The sequence below is a fragment of the Pseudonaja textilis genome, chromosome Z (assembly GCF_049901715.1).
Source record: "Pseudonaja textilis isolate UNSWEBS1 chromosome Z, rPseTex1.2, whole genome shotgun sequence".
Lineage (NCBI taxonomy): Eukaryota > Metazoa > Chordata > Lepidosauria > Squamata > Elapidae > Pseudonaja > Pseudonaja textilis.
In genome coordinates this window covers 128,237,043-128,258,966 of record NC_142008.1, presented here as the reverse complement: position 1 = coordinate 128,258,966, position 21,924 = coordinate 128,237,043, and the positions used below count along the sequence as shown (strand labels likewise).

Here is a 21,924-nt window from a genome sequence, read left to right as displayed (position 1 = left end):
AGAAGAGAGCCCGAAGTCCGAGAAGTCGGCCCTTTGCGAGCAGACCTGGAGACGCGATGAGCTATTAAAGAAGGAAGCAGTGAGACGATAGTGAACTGATGACTAGCAAGTTACTGATGCTGGAAGTTCCCTTTGGATTATAACTGGAGTATTGGAATGGATATTTGCCTGTATTAAGGAAGCCCAGAGTGAAAGGGGTGAGGGTGGAAGTCGGCGGCAGTGATCTAGTTTTCCACCCCTAAAGCTGGGAAAACAGTGAAACTAAGAGTTCGAGAGGAAATTTGAGGAAAAAATTGGAGTGAGGAGAGAGAGTCGAGAGGATATTCTTTGAAGGATTTATCTTTCTTTGACTGTTTGGAACAGGAGTGTTGCGGTTATTTTGACTGAGAAAAGAGACCTGACAGGAATCTAAGTGAAACGAGGAGTGACTGTGCAATTCTTGGAGACGGCCATTGAGAACGCCAAGTTTCAATAAACTGTATCACTGTGATTGGAAGAGATCTATAGATCTGTTGCCAGAAATAGAACTGATCTGAATCAAACAAACATTGGAAAATATTCTACTATTCTATTAATATATTTAGCAGGATTATTGTACCAAATAACTGAATTTAGCTACCTATTATCAGACCTCTTAGGATTTCTTACTTCCCCTCTCTTGCTGTCCTTTTGTTTTCTTGGAATTTTTTTACAATATGAAATTCTTATTGTATGCATTTAAATCTTGTTGTAATTAGGAGTTATAAATTGAAGATATTATATAGGAATTTGTTTGGATAATTTTAGTTGATCTTTATAAAGGAAGTGGTAATTAATTCCACCACTCTGCCTTCTTCTCACTGATTTACTGTGGTCTAGTGAAGTTATCATAGTGTTTATTATAATTACAGTCTAAATATTTTCCTCTTTTTTGTTGCCAATTAAGAATTAAGAATTGATGAATTGCATATTGAAAATTATATATTTTGGTAAAAGGAGTAATAGTTAAACAAATTTAAATACTTATTTTGGGTTGTAAAATTGAGTGATATTTGATTGTATTGATTGATAGTGCTTGATATTGGTTAGTAACTTTTTGGTACTAATACTTAAGAGACTTTTATCATTAAAAACAGACCAATAACCTATTGTTAATTCAAGAGTTAGACAATTGGTAAATGATCTTCTTCTGAAATATTATTTGATCAGATTGATAACAATTTATAATTTGAGTAGGGATAGAAAATTAATTTAACTAATTAAATAACAAAGCAATCTTTAATTAATTGGGGAAATTAAAAATCTTTTAACTATTTATAAAATTGATGGTAATTTGGGACAATATATACCGAACAGTAGATGAGCAATATAAAATTATCAAAGATATGACAAGTATTACTACTACTAAGCCTGGGAAAAAACCTGTACCAATGGTGGCATTATCCAGTCCAGCAGTGTCTACTCAACAAATGATTGAAGGGATGTTGGCTCCTGAAAAATCAAGTACCACAACTAATGCCCAATCAGTCCAAGCCTCCTTATTAGCAATCCAAAGTACAATGCTGATTCTACAAGAATCAATGTCCAAAAACCATATTGAAAGTAGAGCAGACCGGGAAACAATGAAAACTGAATTGAAAACTGAAATAGGGGAAATGAAAGCTGAAATCAGGAACCTGGATGAGAAAATAGGTCTGATCAAGGAATCAATTAAAAGGAATGAAGAAAAGATCAAAATAATTGAACAACAATCTGGCTAAAATGAGAAAAAACTAGAACTTATGGACCAAAAAATCACGGGCCACAATAAAGAGACAGAAGAGGCCTTAATCCACCTTGAGATGGACAGAGCCTCTTACTATCTAAGATTCCAAAATGTAGAGGAAGTTAAAGAGGAAGACCGTCAGTGATGGCCAAACTCTTAGCGGAATTTCTCCAAAGAGACAAGAATGAAATAGTAAATGAAATAGATGACATTTACAGAGTATATACTAGTTACATGAGATGGCATAGACTTCCTCGGGAGGTCCATATTAGATTTGCCAAAAGAAAAGTCAGAGATATAATCTATAAGATTTCAAGGGAAGAGACAATAAAATATAAAGACAGAAAAATAATTGTACTGAAACAAATTCCAAGAAGAGTCCAGGAACAGAGGAAGGATTATTGATTACTCACAAACTTCTTAAACAAAAATCCCATCCCCTTTAAATGGATTACCCCGGAAGTTATTTTAATGACATGGAACGAGAAAAGACTGAAAATTGACAACCTAGTTAAAGCACAAGACTTTTTTGAACAGATAGTTGAATCAGAAGAGGAAACTAGTAGTAAAGACGAACTTGAAACCCCAAGTGAAGAAGAAGTACAACAAAGAACTAAAGAGAGAGAGAAAGACCAAGACAAAGAAAGTAGGGGAGAAATACTTGTTCAAGAAGAAATACGAATCAAAACTAGGAGTCAAACAGCAACCAGGACCAATGAGAGATAGAGGCTAGAATAAGGAATAATGGAAAAAGGACTGACACTGACATCTATTAATATTAATGGATTAAATGATTTATCTAAAAGGAAAAGAATATTTTCGAAACTAGAGAAACAGAAATTCGACATAATATGTCTTCAAGAGATTCACATCAAATTACAAGATCAGATATATTTACAAAACAAAAAAATGGGGAAACTGTATATATCATTAGCAGAGGAAAAAAGAGAGGAGTAGCATTATATATTAAAGAAGAAATAATGTTGAAACTGATTTATAACGATACGATGGGGAGAATATTAATTATAGGGGTGGTTATACAAAATAAAAAATATTTTATTAGTAGGGATATATGCCCCCAATAAAAATCAGAATGAATTTTATAAAACCCTATACGAGAAATTAATAGAATTAGGCAATTGTATAATCGGCGATTATAATGCAATTACTAATAATAAACAGGATTATGCCAGTGACCAAAAACATAGAAAAACTGGAATATATTGCCTAAAAGTTTTTTGATATGGCCGAAGAACTAGACTTAGTAGACGCATGGAGGAAGTTGAATCCAGGGGGTGACTCGATTTAATTTCTACTCCAATCCACACAAATCTTGGTCAAGACTGGATATGGCATGGGTGAATAATGATTTATTTAAGGACATACAAAATATAGAGATATTAACTAACATTTGGGCAGATCACAATCCATTGCAGATAATTTGGAAAGACCAAATCCGTAAGAAAAGTAGGTGGACACTTAATCCACAACTATTGAAGAAAAAAGGGTATACTCAAAAAATCAGGGAAGAATTAGATGTATTTTTTAAATTTAATTAAAAAAAACAGGATACCTCAATGCAAAATCTCTGGGACACAATGAAGGCGTATTTAAGGGGAATATCTATAGCCTACATGGCCAACAGAAATAAGGAAAGGTGGAAGAAACAAAATACATTAACAAAAATAATAAAGATTTAGAAGAAAGATTAATGAAAGCCCCAGGGGACAAACAAATTAGAAATGATTTGACATTACTTAAACATGAAATGAATATTTTAGATCAGGAAGACTTAGCCAAGACATTGCAATACTTAAAACAAAATCATTTCGAATATGCAAACAAACCTGGTAGATGGCTAGCATATAAGTGGAAAAAAGAAAACCAAAAAAGAATTATATATCAATTGAAAGATAACAATGGAACAATAGAGATGGATTTGGAAAAAAAGAAAATTATTGTAGATTACTTTGAGAATTTATATAAAATGGGATAACCCTAGGTGAGCTAAAGGGGGTGATTAAAAGACAAAAAAGCAACAAAACACGAGGCCCAGACAGCCTCCCAAGTGAACTAAACAAAGATATAGGAGAGCCACTAGAAAATTTGTTACTAGAGACTTGCAATGAGGTATTATTAGAAGCTAGAATCCCAGAATCGTGGAAGGAGGCCTATATTATATTAATCCCTAAAGAGAGTGCAGATGCCAACCAAATAAAAAGTTATAGACCAATATCCCTTTTGAATACAGACTATAAAACTTTCATGAGCATGATGGCAGAAAGACTGAAGATAATTCTTAATGATAGGATTCATTCTGACCAGAATGGATTCCTTACCACGAGACAGATTAGAAATAATATGAGAACCATAATTGATATATTAGGATTTTATGAGACACATCCAGGAAGTCAAGTTACTCTTGACTTCCTGGATGCACAAAAGGCATTTGATAACCTTAATTGGGACTTTATGAAATGTCAGATTAATTTGATGGAATTTGGTGACAATTTTGCAAAAATGTTAAACTTAATTTACTTACACAGAAGGCAAGTGTAATGATAAATGGAGATTTTACTAACCCTTTTGAGATAAAAAATGGTGTCAGGCAGGGATGCCCACTGTCGAATTGGCTTTTTATAACAATATTAGAAACACTATTGGATAGAATCAGACTGAACAAAGAAATCAAAGGAACAAAGATTAAAAGGCAAGAATATAAATTACAAGCATTCGCGGATGATATGGTATTTATTATAGAAGATCCAATAGATTCAGGACCAATATTATTAAGGGAATAATTTGGTAAATTAGCAGGGCTGAAAATTAATAAAGAATAGAGTTGGTTAAATGTTAGTTAAAAATTTAACAAATAATAAAAAAGAATTAGAGAAAAGAATGGGACTTCAAATTGTAAATAAGATTAAATATTTAGGTATATGGTTAAGATCTAGTATGTTAATTCTGAAGGAAGATAATTACACAAAAACAGTACAACAAATTGGAAGAGATTTGGAAAAATGGAGTAAAATGCAGATTTCATTATTACGTAGAATAGCTACGACCAAGAGGAATGTTCTACCCAAGTTGTTATATTTATTTCAAATGATCCCTATATTATTAGACATTTTTTAAAAAGATTTGGACAAAATTACTATGAAATTCATTTGGGCAGGTAAGAAATTAAGAATTAAAAGAATTTACTTACAAGACAATAAAAGCAGAGGTGGCTTTGGACTCCCTGCTTGGGAGACCTATTATAGAGTGATGGTGCTAGTGTGGATAAAGGATTGGATTAAATTGGAAAATAAAAGAATTTTAACACTAGAGGGTTACGATTTACAAATAGGGTAGCACACCCTTTTGTGGAACAGAACAGTAAAATTCACTTATATTTTTATAGACATACCCTGTGTAAATTTTTGATTAAACATGGACAGTTATTAGGAGAAACCATTACATTAAAATTCTGATGTGGCTATCAACAATGGAGGCAATGTTTCATCCCAACACAATGGATATTAGTAAAAAGTTTAAATACCACCAAATTTTAGATAATGAAGGAAAACATAAATTGATCCAAGAATTAGAAACTCAAGAAATAATGATTGATCATTGGTCCTATTTTCAAATAGCAATGAGATATGAGAGGGACTTAAAAAAATTTGGACTAGAAACCAAAAATACTCAACTCAATAAGATACTGTTGGGCCCAGAAAAAATATGATATCCAAATTATACAATTACCTACTAGAATATGAATTAGTTGAGGAAATGTGAAAGGACCAGCGATAGCATGGGCAAAGAATTTCAGCCATAATATAGATTTAGATGACTGGGAAGAAATTTGGCAAAGAAACCTTACATTAACAAAATCAGTATCCTATAAAGAAAATGTATATAAAATGATATATAGATGGCATCTGGCACCCTCTAGATTGGCAAAAATGTATCCAACAGTAAACGCATTCTGCTGGAAATGTAAGGGAAATCATGGTGCCTTCTTCCATCTCTGGTGGACATGCCCAGAGGTCAAAAAATTCTGGATTAGGATTAAAATATGGATAGAGGAAATTATCCAAAGTGGATTGGAGTGGGAACCTGAATTGTACCTCCTGGGTATTATTAAAGGGGACTATTCCCTCAAAGTAAGGTATGATTAACAGTGACACGAATCTCACTGGCACAATACTGGAAAATGCCCAACATAGCACCTATTTATTTTATCATTCAGAAAATTTATGAATGTGCTGAAATGGAAAAGTTAACACTAAAATTAAAAGAAAAGGATAATTCTGAATACTATTTGATTTGGGATAAATGGTACAATTGGATAGAGTGTAAAAAAAAAAGAATGTATAAAATAAGGGGAAATAATGAACTTACGAAACATATCATGATATATATCCTAAAGGATAGGAATTTATAAAGACTAGTTCTATGCCTCTTTTTCTTTGATTAAGTTATAGAAAGGACTTATCCATAAAAACACATAGTTATAATCCAATAATAATAATAGACTATTATGTCTTACATAGTATAGATAAAAGGTAGCTTATAAGAGATAGGAAGTAACTGCCATTTAATACTTCTTATAAGATATTCAAATCACTATTAAAATGTATTAGAGAAAATATGAGTAGTTTTACTATAGAATGTGTTGTGATGTTTATTTGTAAGACTTTTTATTTTTTACTTTTTATATTTGTAGTTTTTATTTTTTTGTATTTAATAAAGTTTTAAAAAATTTTTAAAAAGTGTGAAAAATGGTTGTAAGACACTTTTTTCCCTGCCACTGTAACTTTGAATGGTCCCTAAATGAGCTATTTTTATGTCAAGGATTACTCGTACTTTATTCTTATGTTCCAGGACTGAGCACTGCTACTGCTGACTGGATGTGCCCTGAGGGTAAAGCATCTTCTGTCTTCTTATTTTGTTTGATTACAGACATCCTGCCCAACTGCAGACTTGAAAGGACAGGCACATGTAAACACACGTGGAGAACATTCCAGAAACCGCTATTCCCAAGTGCTTGGATTTTAATGCCTCTTCTATGAAGTGTATTTGAGTTTCAGCTTCCATGGAAGAAGATAATGGGAGTTTCAAGAAGCAGCCCAGAGACTAGGTGTAGTTACCAAAAAGGAGATAATGCTTTTTTTTCTTTCTTTTTTTTTGGCTCCAAGAACACATTTCCTTCCAGAAGAGAAATGGTGGGGGGGAATCTCACTTCTCACCTCCGACAGATATTTCCACATCTGTCAGAAAGGACGTTGGAGGCCTGGAGGTAGCACACCAACGGTTAAACCTTTTTTCAAAGAATAACTAAAAAGGATCTTAACACATCAGATCAGAGGTTCCTATTCTGTCAAGCCCTTCCTTTAAAATACTGAGCCCATTCTAGTGTTGCAGCTTTCGGTCTAAAATCCAGGCAAGCAGAAATACAGTCAGCATGGCTTTTCCAGGCCTAGAGATGTAACCATAGCTAAGCAATTTTCCTTAGGGAATGCTGTATCTTCCTAAAAAAAAAAAAACATGAAAACTCCAATACGGGGAGGAAAAAAGAAAATATGATGGCAAATCTTCTTCCTCAAGACATTCCAAGGAACATTTCCTCCCCTTTCTCTTTCTGACTGTGTTTTCCCAAAGCACAGACCTTTGCCCTCTTGCAAGCTACAAGGCCAGGCAGCCTTTGCTGGTCATGCTCCTAAAGCTGGTTTTAGGAAGAAGGGAGGGAAACCAAAAACAGTTAAATCTAAGATAAAACCGAAAAGAGGTTAGGGTTCTCCAGCCTAAAAAGAGCTGTCATCCCAGCGCTCTAGCAGAAGAGTGTGTTAAAAGCACAATTCCATAGGACTCAAAACGGGAATGGAGAATACAGTGGTGCTGTGAGGGTCTCCTTTAATCATCACAATCATCATTAAGACTTCAATTTGAAGTCTTGCCTCCAGAAGTTATTAATGTTCCAAAGCTGGAAGTTTTTGAAGAAGGGATTGGACAACCATTTTTCTTAAATGGTATGGGATTTCCTGTCTAGGTTGGGCTAGAAGACCTCCAAGGTCCCTTCCAACTCTTGTTATTCTGTATTCTATTCTGATCATGCCACCTTGAGAAGACCTTTCAAAACAGAGATCCGGAATAAGCCTGAAAAGGTGAGAAACGGAATTAAGGAAAAAATATCCTAGAGCAGGAAGTCTCTCCTTGGGCAGAAACAATTACCCGCAGCCTCAGGCACAAGAAGGATCAAGCTTTAAAGCTTAAAAAAAAAACAGGTAAGCTACGATTCCTGCGATTCCTGCGTCTTAAGGAATAGATTTCTGGATACAACGCAATCTGCAGGGCTGCCACGACCAAAATCTGCATTCGGATGCCCACACAACAACTCCTGGTGGAGCCCACCTCCCTTCCAAGTTCTTCACTGCCCCAAGCAAGGAGCTCGACTTTGACTTCCCGCCCCCGCTCTGCAAAACCAACTTGGCTCCTAAAGCCTTGAGGACTAGAAACCCGAAAGACCCACCCACCTCATCCAAGGAAACAACCAGCGGGGTGTTGGTTCGAAAGCTCGAAACTTCGGCTGCTACCAAACCAGACACGGTTCCAAACCTGGACGGGATCGCGAGAAGTAGCCCGCGGCCAAACTGCAAGGTGTGCGGGGATAGCAACAGGACAGGAGCTGCCCGCTACCTTTCAAGGCGCCCCGGACGGCTGTCGCCTGTCCTCCTCTACTTACCGCCGGCGAGGAGCAGCAACGACAGGAGCCCGGCGAGGCTCAGGCCACCCCGCAGCCCCTCCATGACGCAGGTGGATCGACGGCAACGACGGTGGCCAGCTGAAGAGAAGCGGCGAAGGGAGCCCAGCTGCAGGATCCTTCGAGCAGCCGGTAGGCAGGTGCACTGAAGCGGGAGGCGGCGTTGGCGACTTTACCTTCTCCGATGACGGACAAGGCGTCTAACCTTTCGGGGAAGGGCTGGGCGTCGGGCCAGAGCCAGTCAGAGGCGGCAGACAACGCTCTCATTTGCATAGGGCGGTCTCGCTCACCTGTTGGCTTGGGGGGCGGGGTCAAAGCAGAGCCCTCCAGCCCTGACTTTTTCAGTCATTTGGGGGTAGGGTTGTTCAGCACACAGCACCCCCAAATTAGGCCGGGGTTATTGGGAAGAAGGACTGAGGACTATCCTGCTAGCTGCCCTTTGAGTCTTCTCTGAGGTTTTTGGAAAGGGTAATGGTTTGTCAAAAAGCAAACAGGTTCTCAAACAGTGTTTTTCTATCTTGGCCATTTTAAGATGGCTGGGGAATTCTGGGAGTTGAAGTCCATCCATCTTAAAGTCGCCAAAATTGAGAAACACGGTTTTGGAAGGTTATGCTAGTAAAGAAACTAACACTTTCAAGGAGGGCAAGCTTTCGGGTTTTGTTATATAATTCAGATAGATAGATGATTTATAGATTGATAATTGATAGGTAGGTGATAGGTAGATAAATAGATATAGATGATGATAGATTGATAGATGATAGGTAAATGAAAGATTGATTGATTGATGATTGATAGGTGGATGATAGATATAGATAGATAATAGATAGATAGGTAGATGATAGACAGACAGACATTTTTGCCCCTGTAGACTACCACAATTCTCATCTTACAATATCTTCCCATATTGGACTCCTTACAGAATAACAGAATGAGATATTTGGAAGGGATCTTGGAGGTCTTCTAGTCTAACTTGCTCAGGCAGGAAATCTTGAATAGGCTGGGACTATAGCTATCAAATCGCTTGCTTCAACCCTGCTGTTTTGTGTTCATAAATCGATCAACACATCTGGAATGTGCCAGCCTAAGAGTTTGGAAGTTAATGTGAAATAGATCAGCTTATAATGTCCATTTACTGTCTTCTAAATATGTTTTTGATAACAGTTCCCAGGTAAGGTCGTCGGTAATATAATAAATTTAAGGTTGATGCAGATTTTAAGAGTCATTATATTAGAAGTGCCATTTTGAGAATGTGGAACAGATATAAATCCAGATTGCACATGAAAATGCCTTTATGGATCTCAGCATAGGAAGCATTTTACAGGAAAGAAAAAATGGGTTAAAAAATGAATAACTTATCAAGAGTTGCTAGAACAGGAATATAGAGAATATAAGATGAAATCAAGAGAAAACTGGCTGCAGAGGGATTTAACTTTCAATGGTTTTCATATGCCTAACTAAGAGAAGGATTTAGGGTAGATAATAGGACATTTGGAATTGAGCAGCAGGAAACAGAATTTTAACTCACAACTATATACATGATGAACATTGGTACAATGGTACAATGATTAATTTTTATGGAAATTTAAAACAGAAGAACAAATGACCGATTATATGATAAAATCGGCTCCAACATACTGATGGAACAATGGGAAATATATAGTTAAAAGGACTAAAACATAGATTGTAACAGAAAGGACAATATTAATAAAATGTTGGTGTATGACTCCAAAATTTGTCTAGAATGTATGAAAGTTCTTCAAATTTCTTTTGGAAATGTGGACTACATGGTCATGTCTAAAGGACGTGGGAAGAGGCCAGGAATTATTGGGGTCAGATACATATAATACTACAAATTTCTTTAAAATCAGCATTTGACTTTTCTCATTTGAATTAATGGACATCTGATTAGAAAAGACCTATGGAAGATTGTCTTTATAAGTAATTACTGCTGCAAACTTATTGTATGAGCAAAAATGGAAAATATTCTGAACTACTCACAGTGGTACAATGGTTGATGAAGATGTTAGAACTAGCAAATTAACCTGTTGGATTAGAGAGCAATCAACAGCTATGTTCATTAGTGACTGGAAATCCTTATGAACTTTTTACTGGGAAAAAAAGAGAGAAATTAAAATGTGATTCATGGGCTTTAAAGTTAGAATTTATAGAAAGAAGAAAGTGATAATGTAATCTGAGAAAGGGGGCAAAGTAAAAACTTTATCTATAATCACTGTCAAGGAGATCGGAAGTATCTTTTTTATAATCTGTCTTTTCCTTTTGTTTCCTTTTCTATTTTCTTTGTTATGATTTATTCTTTATTAATTGTATTTTCTCTTGTGGTTTTCACTTTGTTAAAAATGCCTTTAATTAAAAAATATGGATAACAATTCCCAAACAGATTGAAGACAATGGGAATTGTAAACTATTCTCTCTGGCAAAAAGCAATGTTGGTTTTCAGACTATCGTGTTTCCTACCTTAATCCCCAAAGTTGCATTATAATAATCAGTATTACTTTAATTGACACAGTAGTCTTCTGAGATCAATTTTAGACCCAGGCATACAAATGGAAACGGAAGCAAAGTATACTAAAGTTTCATAACTCCATTCGAGAACAGAGCTGAATTCAAAATGGTTGGACTCCGTTTTTGACTTGTTGAATCAACCTGAAGATATTTTTTTTCCAGTTTTTGACATTTTAAAAACTTCTCTTTTTAGTGAACAACATGATTACAGGTACATCTTTACATACAAATATGACCATAGTTACATATTCAATTTTTATATTCAACTTCTTATCCTAACAATGCTTTTATACATTTTCTACTTTATTATATTATTCCAAATGCTTGCCTTATTATTTAATTCACCAATATTTCTCATATCTTTATAGTTCTTATACTTTGATACTTTTCACTGCCATATTTGTATATTTCATCACATATTCTTATTATATCCATTCATAAAATCTAATTTCATACAATCCTTCTATAAAATTAATTTCCCCCTTAAATTACCAATTTTAGGTGTGCCACCTCTAAAGTTTACATATTCACTTTTTATCTCCCCTTTTAATCCCAATAAGCATTTAACTTTTATTACCTAAACAAAATTGAAATTAATAATTCTTTTAAAACTACATAGGAAGTATAAATCAGATTCTGCATCGTTTCCCCCCCTCTTAAATTCATAAAAATTATTTACCATTTCAAACTAAAGAAAACATACTAATCTATTCATTTAATCCTAAACTCTGATATTAATTCCATTCCAGCTGTCCTCCTATATCATTTCAATTATTTTTAATACACATATTCCAGTAATTATTCTATTCATCTTTATACCTTTAAACAAAAAGGCCTGCTTTCCAGAACTAAAAAATGTCTACTCCATTAAAACTCCCCCCATATTTCATTTCAATTATTTCAATATATTTAGTAAACATCTTCCATTAATTATTACATTCATCTCTATACATATAAGAAAAGAGCTTACATTCCAATACCAAAGAGTATCAGTTCTATTTTCCATCTTAATAATCTATATATCCCTATTTCCTACAATATTCATAACTTTAAGTATATTTAAACTACCCCTCCTCATCTTGCAGAATCCCCTTTTAAGAATATTAATTATCCATTGTCTTTATGCCTTCTAAATAAACAATTCCTTTTCATTTTTTTACAATTCCCGTATTTCTTTGTTTCTGAATCCTGCTTCTTTTTCCCTTTCATTTCCCCCTTTATTCTGCCACTTCAGTTTTTATCCACCTCCCTATTTATAGCTTTCTTCCACCCTTCAATTTTCTGCTGTTTCTGTTTACCTTTTTTAATTTTGCAAATATTCCCTTTTATATTTAACTTCTTATGTCTCATATTTTTATTTCCCACTCTTCTCCTTCTTTTCAGAGTTCTTTGTTCCCGATGATAGTTAAAAATGGCCTCTTCTGTAGTCAGCTCCACCTCATCTTCCATTTTTTGTCTTTGTTGTCTTTGTTATTCATATTCTAAGATCATATTTTCCAAAAATTTTATTTTAGTATAACCCAATGATTCACCTCATTCTTGTAATATTTCTTTCATGTTTCTGAGTTCCATTTTTAATTCCAGAAGACATATCACCATTTTACATGTTTCTGTCTAATAATTTAATCCAAATAGTGTCTATGAGGTTAGTTTCCAACAGTCAGTTTTTGTTTTATTCCTCTCAAATATTTAGTTCATAACTAGTCCAATATCAAGTCCAGCCAAAATCATCAATTAATCCCAGGGCAGAATCTTCCTGCTTCTTTCTTTGTTTTAAAGTTTCAGTTTTTCAAAGATCTTGTTTTATTATGTCAATGTTCCTTAAGATTTTTAAGAAACAGAGTTTCTTTTAGCAAAAAAACAAGTTAACTTTAACCATTAGATGACACTCTTTATCATAACAAATCTTCACCCCCCCACCCTTTTTTAAATTCATATGTTTGCTTTTTAAACCACAGTTTTCCAAAAAAAAAAAATCAAATCCAACTGATATTGAGTTTTCTCTTTAACAATCACAAATTCAGCCTTGTTAGTGCTTATATAGTAACAGGATATATTTATCCAAATTAATTAAATGGTTTCTTCTTCCAGCTTCTACCTTTTTCGGTTCAAAGCCCCACCGCTTTCAAAAAACAACTCACACCTTTTTTTCCTCCTTTCTCTTTGCTGCTTTAAATCCTTTCTAAAAAATTTTTTAGAAATTAATCCTGGGGTACCTTTCATTTAGTTATAGTGTCCTGTTTCTCCTGCTGTCCACTTCTTTCGCTCTCCTGCACAATCTTATTTCAGCTTACTCTTCTCCTTCAGGGTGGCCATTTTAGACCACCACTTCAGATGTCTTTCGGAGGGAGCTTTGCCAAGCCAGGGAGGGTGTTTGCAACCCCCCTCTATCCAGCCGATGGTCTCCCCTTCCTCCGCTGCCCCTACGAGGCAGCTTCTGTCCCAGATCTAGCCGATTGGGGCTCTCAGATGAAGAAGCATGGACCAAAGCTGCGGACAATCACGGTCAGCGGTCCGTCTTCAGGGAAGTCCAAAACCAGAAACCTCTACCTGAAGATATTTTTGATATAATATTCTTTTAAAGAGCAGGAAAACTCTGGAAAATATAAACATTTATCACAATGGATGATAACTACATATCATGTTTGACAAGAGAGATGATATTTTGGGAGAGAGAGCTACTATATATATTATTTTGTGTTCCTTTCATTACATTACATTTAGTCCTTGACTTACAACCTCAATTAAGCCCAAAATTTCTGTTGCTAAACTAAGTGATTTTGCCCCATTGTACAACCTTTCTTGCCACAGTTGTTAAATGAATCACTGTAATTGTTAAGTTTAGTAACAAGGTTATTAAGTGAATCTGGCTTCTCCATTGACTTTGCTTGTCAGAACATCGCAAAAGGTGATCATATGACCCTGGACAATGCAACCATCATAAATACGAACCAGTTGCCAAGCATCTGAATTTTGATCACTTGACCATGGGGATGCTGTAACAGTTGTAAGTGTGAAAAATGGTCATAAGTCACTTTTTCCAGTGCTATTGTAACTTGAAATGGGTTATTATACAAATGATTGTATGGAGTTTCCATGATTTTATAGACCTATCCAATGCTAACCTTCATCCATCTCTCTCCATTCTATTACATTGACTGAGTTCATATGTACATAATAATGATAACTTCTAACCAAGGTTCCATGAAAGCTAAAAGATCTGGCTTCAAACCTACTAAGCCCTAAATCATGCTTTACAAATCACAGTGCTGGCTTCACCCATTGCCAAAATATGGTGATTCTGCATGATAGATTAACTCAAATCTGGTTTTAATGGTCTTTGATTCCCCTGTTACAACTCTTCAGATCTTGTTATTACATCATCGATGTGTTTTAAAGCCTGCATCACATCCATGAAAATAAGATAAACATTGAAAATTAATTATGCCAGCTAAAGGAATTATTACCTCTGGCAGCTAAATAAATGACTAAGCGTCATGATGGTTTATACACTGCTACAGAAGAATATTAACCATTGAATACCAGTCCTTTAAAAACAAGAGATAGGGGACACAATTGTCCTTAGGTATGGGTCTCCAGCCTTGGCAAGTTTATAATTAGTGGACTTCAACTCCCAGAATTCCTCAGCAGCCATGCTGACTGAGGAATTCTGGGAGTTAAAGTCCACAAGTCATAAAGTTGTCAGAGTTGGAGATCCCTGTCCTTATGAATCCTTTATTTTGATTTCAAAGAGCTCCTAGTTGTCTGCTGTGAGAACGAAGAAACTAGAAGAGGTAGACTTTGGCGCTGGTCCAACAGGGCAATTCTTATCTTGAATATTTATCTATCAATGACTCTTGTTCTGATGCAGCAGAATGTTTGCAAATCTTCTGATTTATAAAAACCAAAGAATCCGCAATTTAAATGTTGATGAAATGGGGAGTTCCTGAGCAGGAAGCGGAAACCCAGCTGAAATATTCTATATCAAGTCCAGAGAACAAATAGCGTGTTTAGATAGGAGAGGGAAACACAAAAGTGGTATTTGCACAAAATTACTAAGCACAGGTTGCTTTAACCTTGGTTTCTGATTTCGGCAATTTAATGAGCCAATCCTTTGTGGTTAGTTTAAGGACCTGTTTTTCATTCCAACCCCGAAAATGGAGAGAACTGAATGAACCATGATAAATTTACCCACAGAAAAGGATGGGGCAAATATGGCCCTTTAACGACCTGTGGACTTCAACTCCCAGCATGGTCGGCTCAGGAATTCTGGGAGTTGAAGTCCACAAATCGTAAAGGGGCCATAGTTACCCATCCCTGCCTGGAAAGTATCCTGCAAATTGTAACTGACAGTACAAAAAGGAAAGAAACATTATTGTTGGATTCAGGGATAAGACTGGGATGGTGAGGTACTTGGGTGGGGAAATCAAGATTCTGAAGAAGAAATGGATGCCAGAGATAAAATATTTGAGAAGAGGGATGGAGATACAAAAAGCTTTGGTAAATTGAAAGGCCACATTAGTGGAATCCATATTCAATCTGTTTTTGAAAGAGAACAATGTTTTCATTGATGATGGCAACTGAACCGTGAGGCAAACAAGAAGGAAGACTGAGACACAGACAGAATTGAAAGAAGTAGATATTTTTGGATTTCAGATCCCATTTCTCTTATTTTGACCTTCTCTCCTCTTCTGTGTCTTGGGCCACAGAGCTTCTGGTGTCACCTGTTCCAATCACAGAGAAGCTGTTGCAATCCTTGAACATTCCAGAAGTTCCCAAGAATTGTGTTGCCATTCAGATGACACTTACAAAGGAGTGACTCAATGTCTGTCAGGAAGCAAGAGGAAAATTAAAGTTTTCCTGTCCCGTGACATGCAAGTGTGGTTTGTCAGCGGCCACAGCAGGTAAGCCTCAGGGGACAAGAAGCATTCCTGGCTACTAATAAACCCAGGCAAGTTACCAGCACATCTGGATGGGGCTGTAGCCTCCAGAAAATGTTTGCTATGTTTTGTTCGGAGGACATTTGAGTTTAAGAGCTGGGTGATTTGGGTGGCTCAGGTGTTGCCTTGTGGAGAAAGTTCATAATAATCAGTTCAGAAAGCAGGTCTTGGGCAATTCACTACCAACCTAAACTTGCATAGAAGGTTGTTGTGATAAGCATGTCCATGGTGGTGAGTTCCCTTCTCTGTCTGATGCCATTTCTCAACATCTACTATCATATTGGCAGCTACTTCTTCTGTCAGTAGGCTGGCTTGCCTTCAGAAGTTGTGGGAGATTGCTGGAGGTTTTAAGATGAGTTTGGACAGCCATTGGTCTGAAATGGTCTCCTGCTTGAACAGGAGGTTGTACTGGAAGACCTCCAAGGTCCCTTCCAACTCTTTATTCTGTTGTGTGGAGGCTACCTTACTCCTAGAACATCAGTTGCTCTGAAGAGAAAGTAAGAGGGTTTGCCCCAAATTATTTTAAAACCTATTCTCCATAGGTTTGGATGGAGTGTGTCAGTTCTGTTTTGGGGGGTAACAGAGAAGCCACAACGGAAAGTTTGCAGTTTCATCAAGTTTTCTGAATATTCTAACCTGCAACAGCAAGGTTTCAGTTCCCTGCTTCACTGTGAAAGAGGGATCTTTGACTGCCCATCTACTGCACCAAATCGTTCTCATAGGATTTTTGGGAAGATGAAAGTGGCAGGGAACAAAAAAGTCTAAGCTTTTGCTAGGCAGAGAAAGATAGAAATATAATAAAATTGGGGAAATGTAGATCAATATTTCTCAACTCCCCACCCCCCCGCTCCCTTCAACAGGCCCTATTACTAAATATGGACATGAATCAATAGTTAGTGCAGTTTTGATGTCAATGATGTAAATATTTGATTGCAATATAATAACTTCGCTCTTATGTGCCTCCGCTACATGCTTTTCCCTTTAGCCCCTGGAGGATCATACAGTCCCTGATTGAGAACCAGTAATTTAATTAATTTAATTAACATTCTATTGGAAGCAAAGATTTATCTTTTTAAAAAAAAGATGTTGGAAGCCGTTCATTTCTGAATAGACAAATATCTTACTACTTAAAAGTTGTTCAATATCATACTGTAGTAGATCTCCCTTATTTTGCTGGAGATATTTAAGCAGAGGGCAGAACCCTGTCTGCAATCAGTTAAGCTATATTAAATCTTGGCTTATTGGACGATCTAAAATTGGATAAGCCCACATATTGCATTAAGCTACAAACTAGTTTACAGATCACAACAGCTGAGCTCAGAAATCACAGCAAACTAAAACTAATCAGCCAACGAATCCCATCATAGTTTTGGCATGAATCCAACATACAATTTTTTGGCACTTTGTCAATTTATTTTTGGAGCTCACAGAGGCCACATGAGAAAAAGGCACTCTTTTGTGATTACCAGAAGGATCTAGGACAACTCACCAAGACTGATGACTCTCCAGGGAGCAACTCTCCACAATTCAACATTGTATTAATCATTTCATTCAATTGTCCCAAAGGTGTTATTTCAAGAGGCAACTGGATTTTCTCAGATGAGAAGCGAAATGTCTTCAAAGAAAAACCAGTTGTCTCTTGAAAAAAAATGTAGCATGCTTTCTCCCTTTGGGTTTAATGGAAAAAGACTTGGAAAAATACCGTATTTCCCCATGTATAAGCACCCCTTTGTATAAGCCACCCCCAATTTTTGGACTGTGAAGTTTTGAAAAAAATATTTTATTAGAGAAACAAGTTATGAAGAAAGAAAATTTACAAAGAAACAAAATTCGACGTCTAGATCTACAACCGGTCATGGCGCCGAAAGCGGTGCGGGCGACGCTAGCAATCTACGCATCGGGAACGAGAGTAGGAACGAAGCATTCAGGCCGATGCCTGGCGTATGCATTTCTATCGCGTACTCGCACTCGTAATCCGTATCATCACGCATACAATTTTTACAAAAAAGTATAGCTGGAAAACCAGTTTATTCCTACTTTATTATTTTATGCATTTTTCACGTATAAAAGTGTACCTGCTTTATATGCCACCCCTACTTTTTGGGCTTGAAAATTTTGGAAAAAGGGGTGGCTTATACATGGGGAAATACAGTAATTGAAATGGTATTCAGCTATGTTCAGGTATTTTCCCACGTCATTGTAGTTGTGCTTTTAAAGTTGTAGCAACGTTTTGGCAGAATCTCATCTGCCATCATGAGCTTCTGTACTGTGTTCCTCTGTAGAGTCAGACTTTTACAGTTGTTTCAGTTTTAAATGTGGGCTAGTCCAAACTGAAACAACTGTAAAAGTCTGACTCACAAGGAACACAATACAGCCTGATGATGGCAGATGAGATTCTGCCAACGTTCTACAACTTTAAAAGCACAACTACAATGACGTGGGAAAATACACTGGAAGAATGGCTGCGAAAGTTGATCGGTGTTAGCACAAAAGGCTAAATTGACTGCTTTGATAAAAGAAAAAAACATGTACTTTTGTTTCTCCTTGGAAACCACTTCTGGACTTAGTGCTTGAGGTGGAAAAAATGAAATTTTGATTTTGGGTTTTACTGATTAGATAAGATTTGTTGATATAGAAATAGCTAGTTTATGCTACAATGCAAAAGTAAAAAAATTGAGGTTTGATGTTACTATCTTATTTTATTGACCAAAGGGAGTCAGAAGTCAACGCCTTTTCTTTTTCCCTTCTTTTCCACCCTTTCCCTCCCCTATTTTTCCTGCTATTTGTTTTTGTATTTTTTATATTTTTATACTTCTGTAGCCTCTAGAAGTCATATGAGGGCCCTGTTCTCACATGGCTTCTGGATCATCCAAAAAGCATAAGAGGTGTGCATTCGTACTCTTTTTGGAGGCTGTAAACCCAAGAGGCATTCTATGAAGTTTCCAGGCCTCCTTTGATCCAGAGCTCGCTCAGATAGATATTTTTGTCCGAGTGACAAAGACAAATAAATAAAAAAATATTTACAATTATGAAAGAACTGCCTAAATTTTCTCAGCTGAGCTGACATTTCAGACTTGCGCATCTGGGAAGAAAAGGCCAAAGAACATAAACTTCTATTGCCAAGATAATTTATCTTCTTGGCTGGACAGTATGATTTGATTGAATCATTTGACAAACTGAAAGCTTCAAAAGGTTTTTTGTTTTAAATGAACAGGTGTGAATGAATTTATCTTCTGCTTCTTGAGGACTCTAGTATTATATCTATTGACTGTTTCTCAACTTCTTGACATAAAGGGGAGTCACTACCTTACAACCTTTGGCAAATTATATGCGAAGGGCAACTGGCCAATCCAGTTTTTTCTTTTCTTTTTTTTTTGTAAATTTTTTATTAATTTTTAAAGACAAAACATAAACAAACAAAACATAAAAACATCAACCTTTCTTCCATGAGTATACAAGGAGTGTGCCAGTTGGTTTACAAATTTTTTGTGCATCCATTTCACAGTCATCAATTACATTGCATAATAACTCATATTCTCAATCAGAAATTAAATACCCTAGTATCATTATTAATAAAACATTTGACAATAACTTCATTCATATTTTGCGAGATAACTATAATTTACTTAGTATTATTTTATAACAATTCATATAATCCTCCCAAATCTATCCTAAAAAAAATTTTATATAGTAAAAAAGAAAAAAATACATGTTTATATATTTATTAATTCCTAAGATTCTACATATTTCATTATTGTATTTTATTATCTAACCATTGATAGAAAAGGTATCAAATTTTATAACATTGTTTATCATCTTTCAAATGTCAATCTGCTCATTTCAGCACATTCCAATATTTTCTTAATGATTTCCTCCTGCGATGGTATTTTCTCATTTTTCCAGTTTTTAGCAAATACAATCCTAGCCACTGTTACCAATCCAGTTTTTTCATGCAAAAAACTTTTGACTTGATCATGGATTTATCTCAGATCTTGATCAAGAATAGCATTTTTTCCCCTAAGAAAGTGTAGTCATCAGAAACCGGTTCTACAAGACCAGAAGCAGATTGGAGCTTTGTGTCCAAGTGCTATATCCCTTTGGGGGAAAAATAATCTGGGGTAGTAATTATTACAGCTGGCGGTTTCTCTTGGCCTTAAGCAACATGAAAGATCAAGCAGAAAATAGAAAAGAATGGAATTTCAGTGGTTTGAAAAAAAAAAAAAAAGGAATTTGCAAAGAGCTGATGTGTATCAATTAAGGAATTCAATTTTAATGTATGTACATGGTTTCGTCCACCATCCAATTTTTATTTCTCCACCCTATTCTTTGACTGTCTTGTAATCGGTCTGTCAGCCTTTTCCAAGCAGTATAATTTTCCAATTATATGCTAAAGCTGAAAGATCCAACTTGACTCTCCCTATGTTAACTCTTAATATTCAGATAATACTCTTTATAAATAATACTCTTTATAAAAGATGGATAAATCAAAATTTCAGACCTGAGTTATTATATTGATAGCCTGGATTTCCTTCAAGTTGCTCAGGGCAAGTATGGTTTTTCCCTATAGCAAGGAGCGTTCGAAACAGATAAGGGACTACTCCAAGCTGGTTTAATGTGATCATCCTGAAGAATTTAAATCTGGATTACTGGGTTTAATTGATTTTCCTCTGCTGTCAACACTTCTGCTTGTCACTGCCCTTTCATCTTCCACCTCACTCTTGTGTAACCCAAAAGAGCACCTGCTTTGCCACGATCCCCCTTACTCAGCTGTTAGTCACAAAGGGAATTGGTGGAATGCACAGGGTTAATTTGGTGACATCCTCCATATTGTTACATAATCCTAACTTGTGTGAGTTCCCCGACAGCCGGAAATCCACCATTACAGAACATTGTGGCCTCCAGTAATTGAATAATTGACAATTATATGGTATCTTATTAAGCCTGAAGGACGGAAACCAGTACTTACAAAAGGATCTGTTCTCAACATTGAAATGCATTGAAATCTCCAGGGTGAGATCAGTCTGTGTGCGTGTGTGTGTGTGTGTGTACCCAAGAATAGAATGTTGCTTCAGGCAAAAATTATGTGCCATCCATACACCCAAATTTTATGACATTTTTTGTTTTACTTATCCCATTTGCAATGGGCCAGTCCTACTCCTTCTGAGCTATTATTGCATATCAAATTTATGCAGTAAGGAAGGAGTAAAAGAGATGTCTGATAATTTGTAAAGGAGCTACAGGCTAAAGCCCTTAGTTTATTAAAATATGCCTGAAAGGGGTCCTCTAATTTATCTGATGCATGCCCAAATACTTGGAAATAAAGATGCTTTAACTTGACTTTTTCTGATATTCTTTTCTAAACAACAGAAATAGTAGAACACTGTTCTGGACCAACAGAAGTCAGCTCTTGAACTTCTACAAGACTGATTAAAAAGGATTGCTTAGAAGAGTTTTAAATATTGGGTTGTATCGATTCAACAGTGATGCAAGACTGAGGATTATTGAAGGTAGGCCAGAATCTGGATGAAACCAAATTCTGATTACAAGCAAGTATTCTCTTAAGCCAGTGTCTGCATACCGAATACTGTATAGCTTAATATTAATCATTTTAATGTTTGTAAGCCTGCCCAATCACTTCTAGGCAACATGGACAGCATACAAATTTAATAAATGGATGATGTAATGAAAAGCACAAGGGCAAGAACTGCTAAGTAGGTGGTCTAGAATGTTCGATTGCAACACCTATAATTATACCAGCAACTGAAGACATAATCTTTCTTCAGTAAGAACAGTTGGACCAGGGGAACCACTGATTTATGCTGTACTGTAATCCTGTTGAGATTAATATCCCAGACAGTTTGACTGCTGCAGAGAATTCTGGGGATTGAAATTGATACATCTGGATGTTGGGAATGTAGTTGACTAGGCTGAGGCTGAGGTCAGTCATGAGCCGCCCCCCCTTGCACTCACAA

At 36.0% G+C, this 21,924-nt stretch overlaps 1 protein-coding gene across 1 annotated transcript in view; it reads right to left on the bottom strand.

The window, feature by feature from the left end:
* The window catches only part of PRSS8 (serine protease 8), a 37,149-nt gene extending 28,482 nt beyond the window's left edge, over positions 1 to 8,667 (bottom strand). Inside the window, exon 1 of the mRNA XM_087918257.1 lies at positions 8,472 to 8,667. Coding sequence (XP_087774383.1) covers positions 8,472 to 8,535 — 64 coding nt within the window. The 5' untranslated portion in view covers positions 8,536 to 8,667. The remainder of the gene's footprint in view (positions 1 to 8,471) is intronic.
* Between the last annotated feature and the right edge of the window lie 13,257 nt (positions 8,668 to 21,924).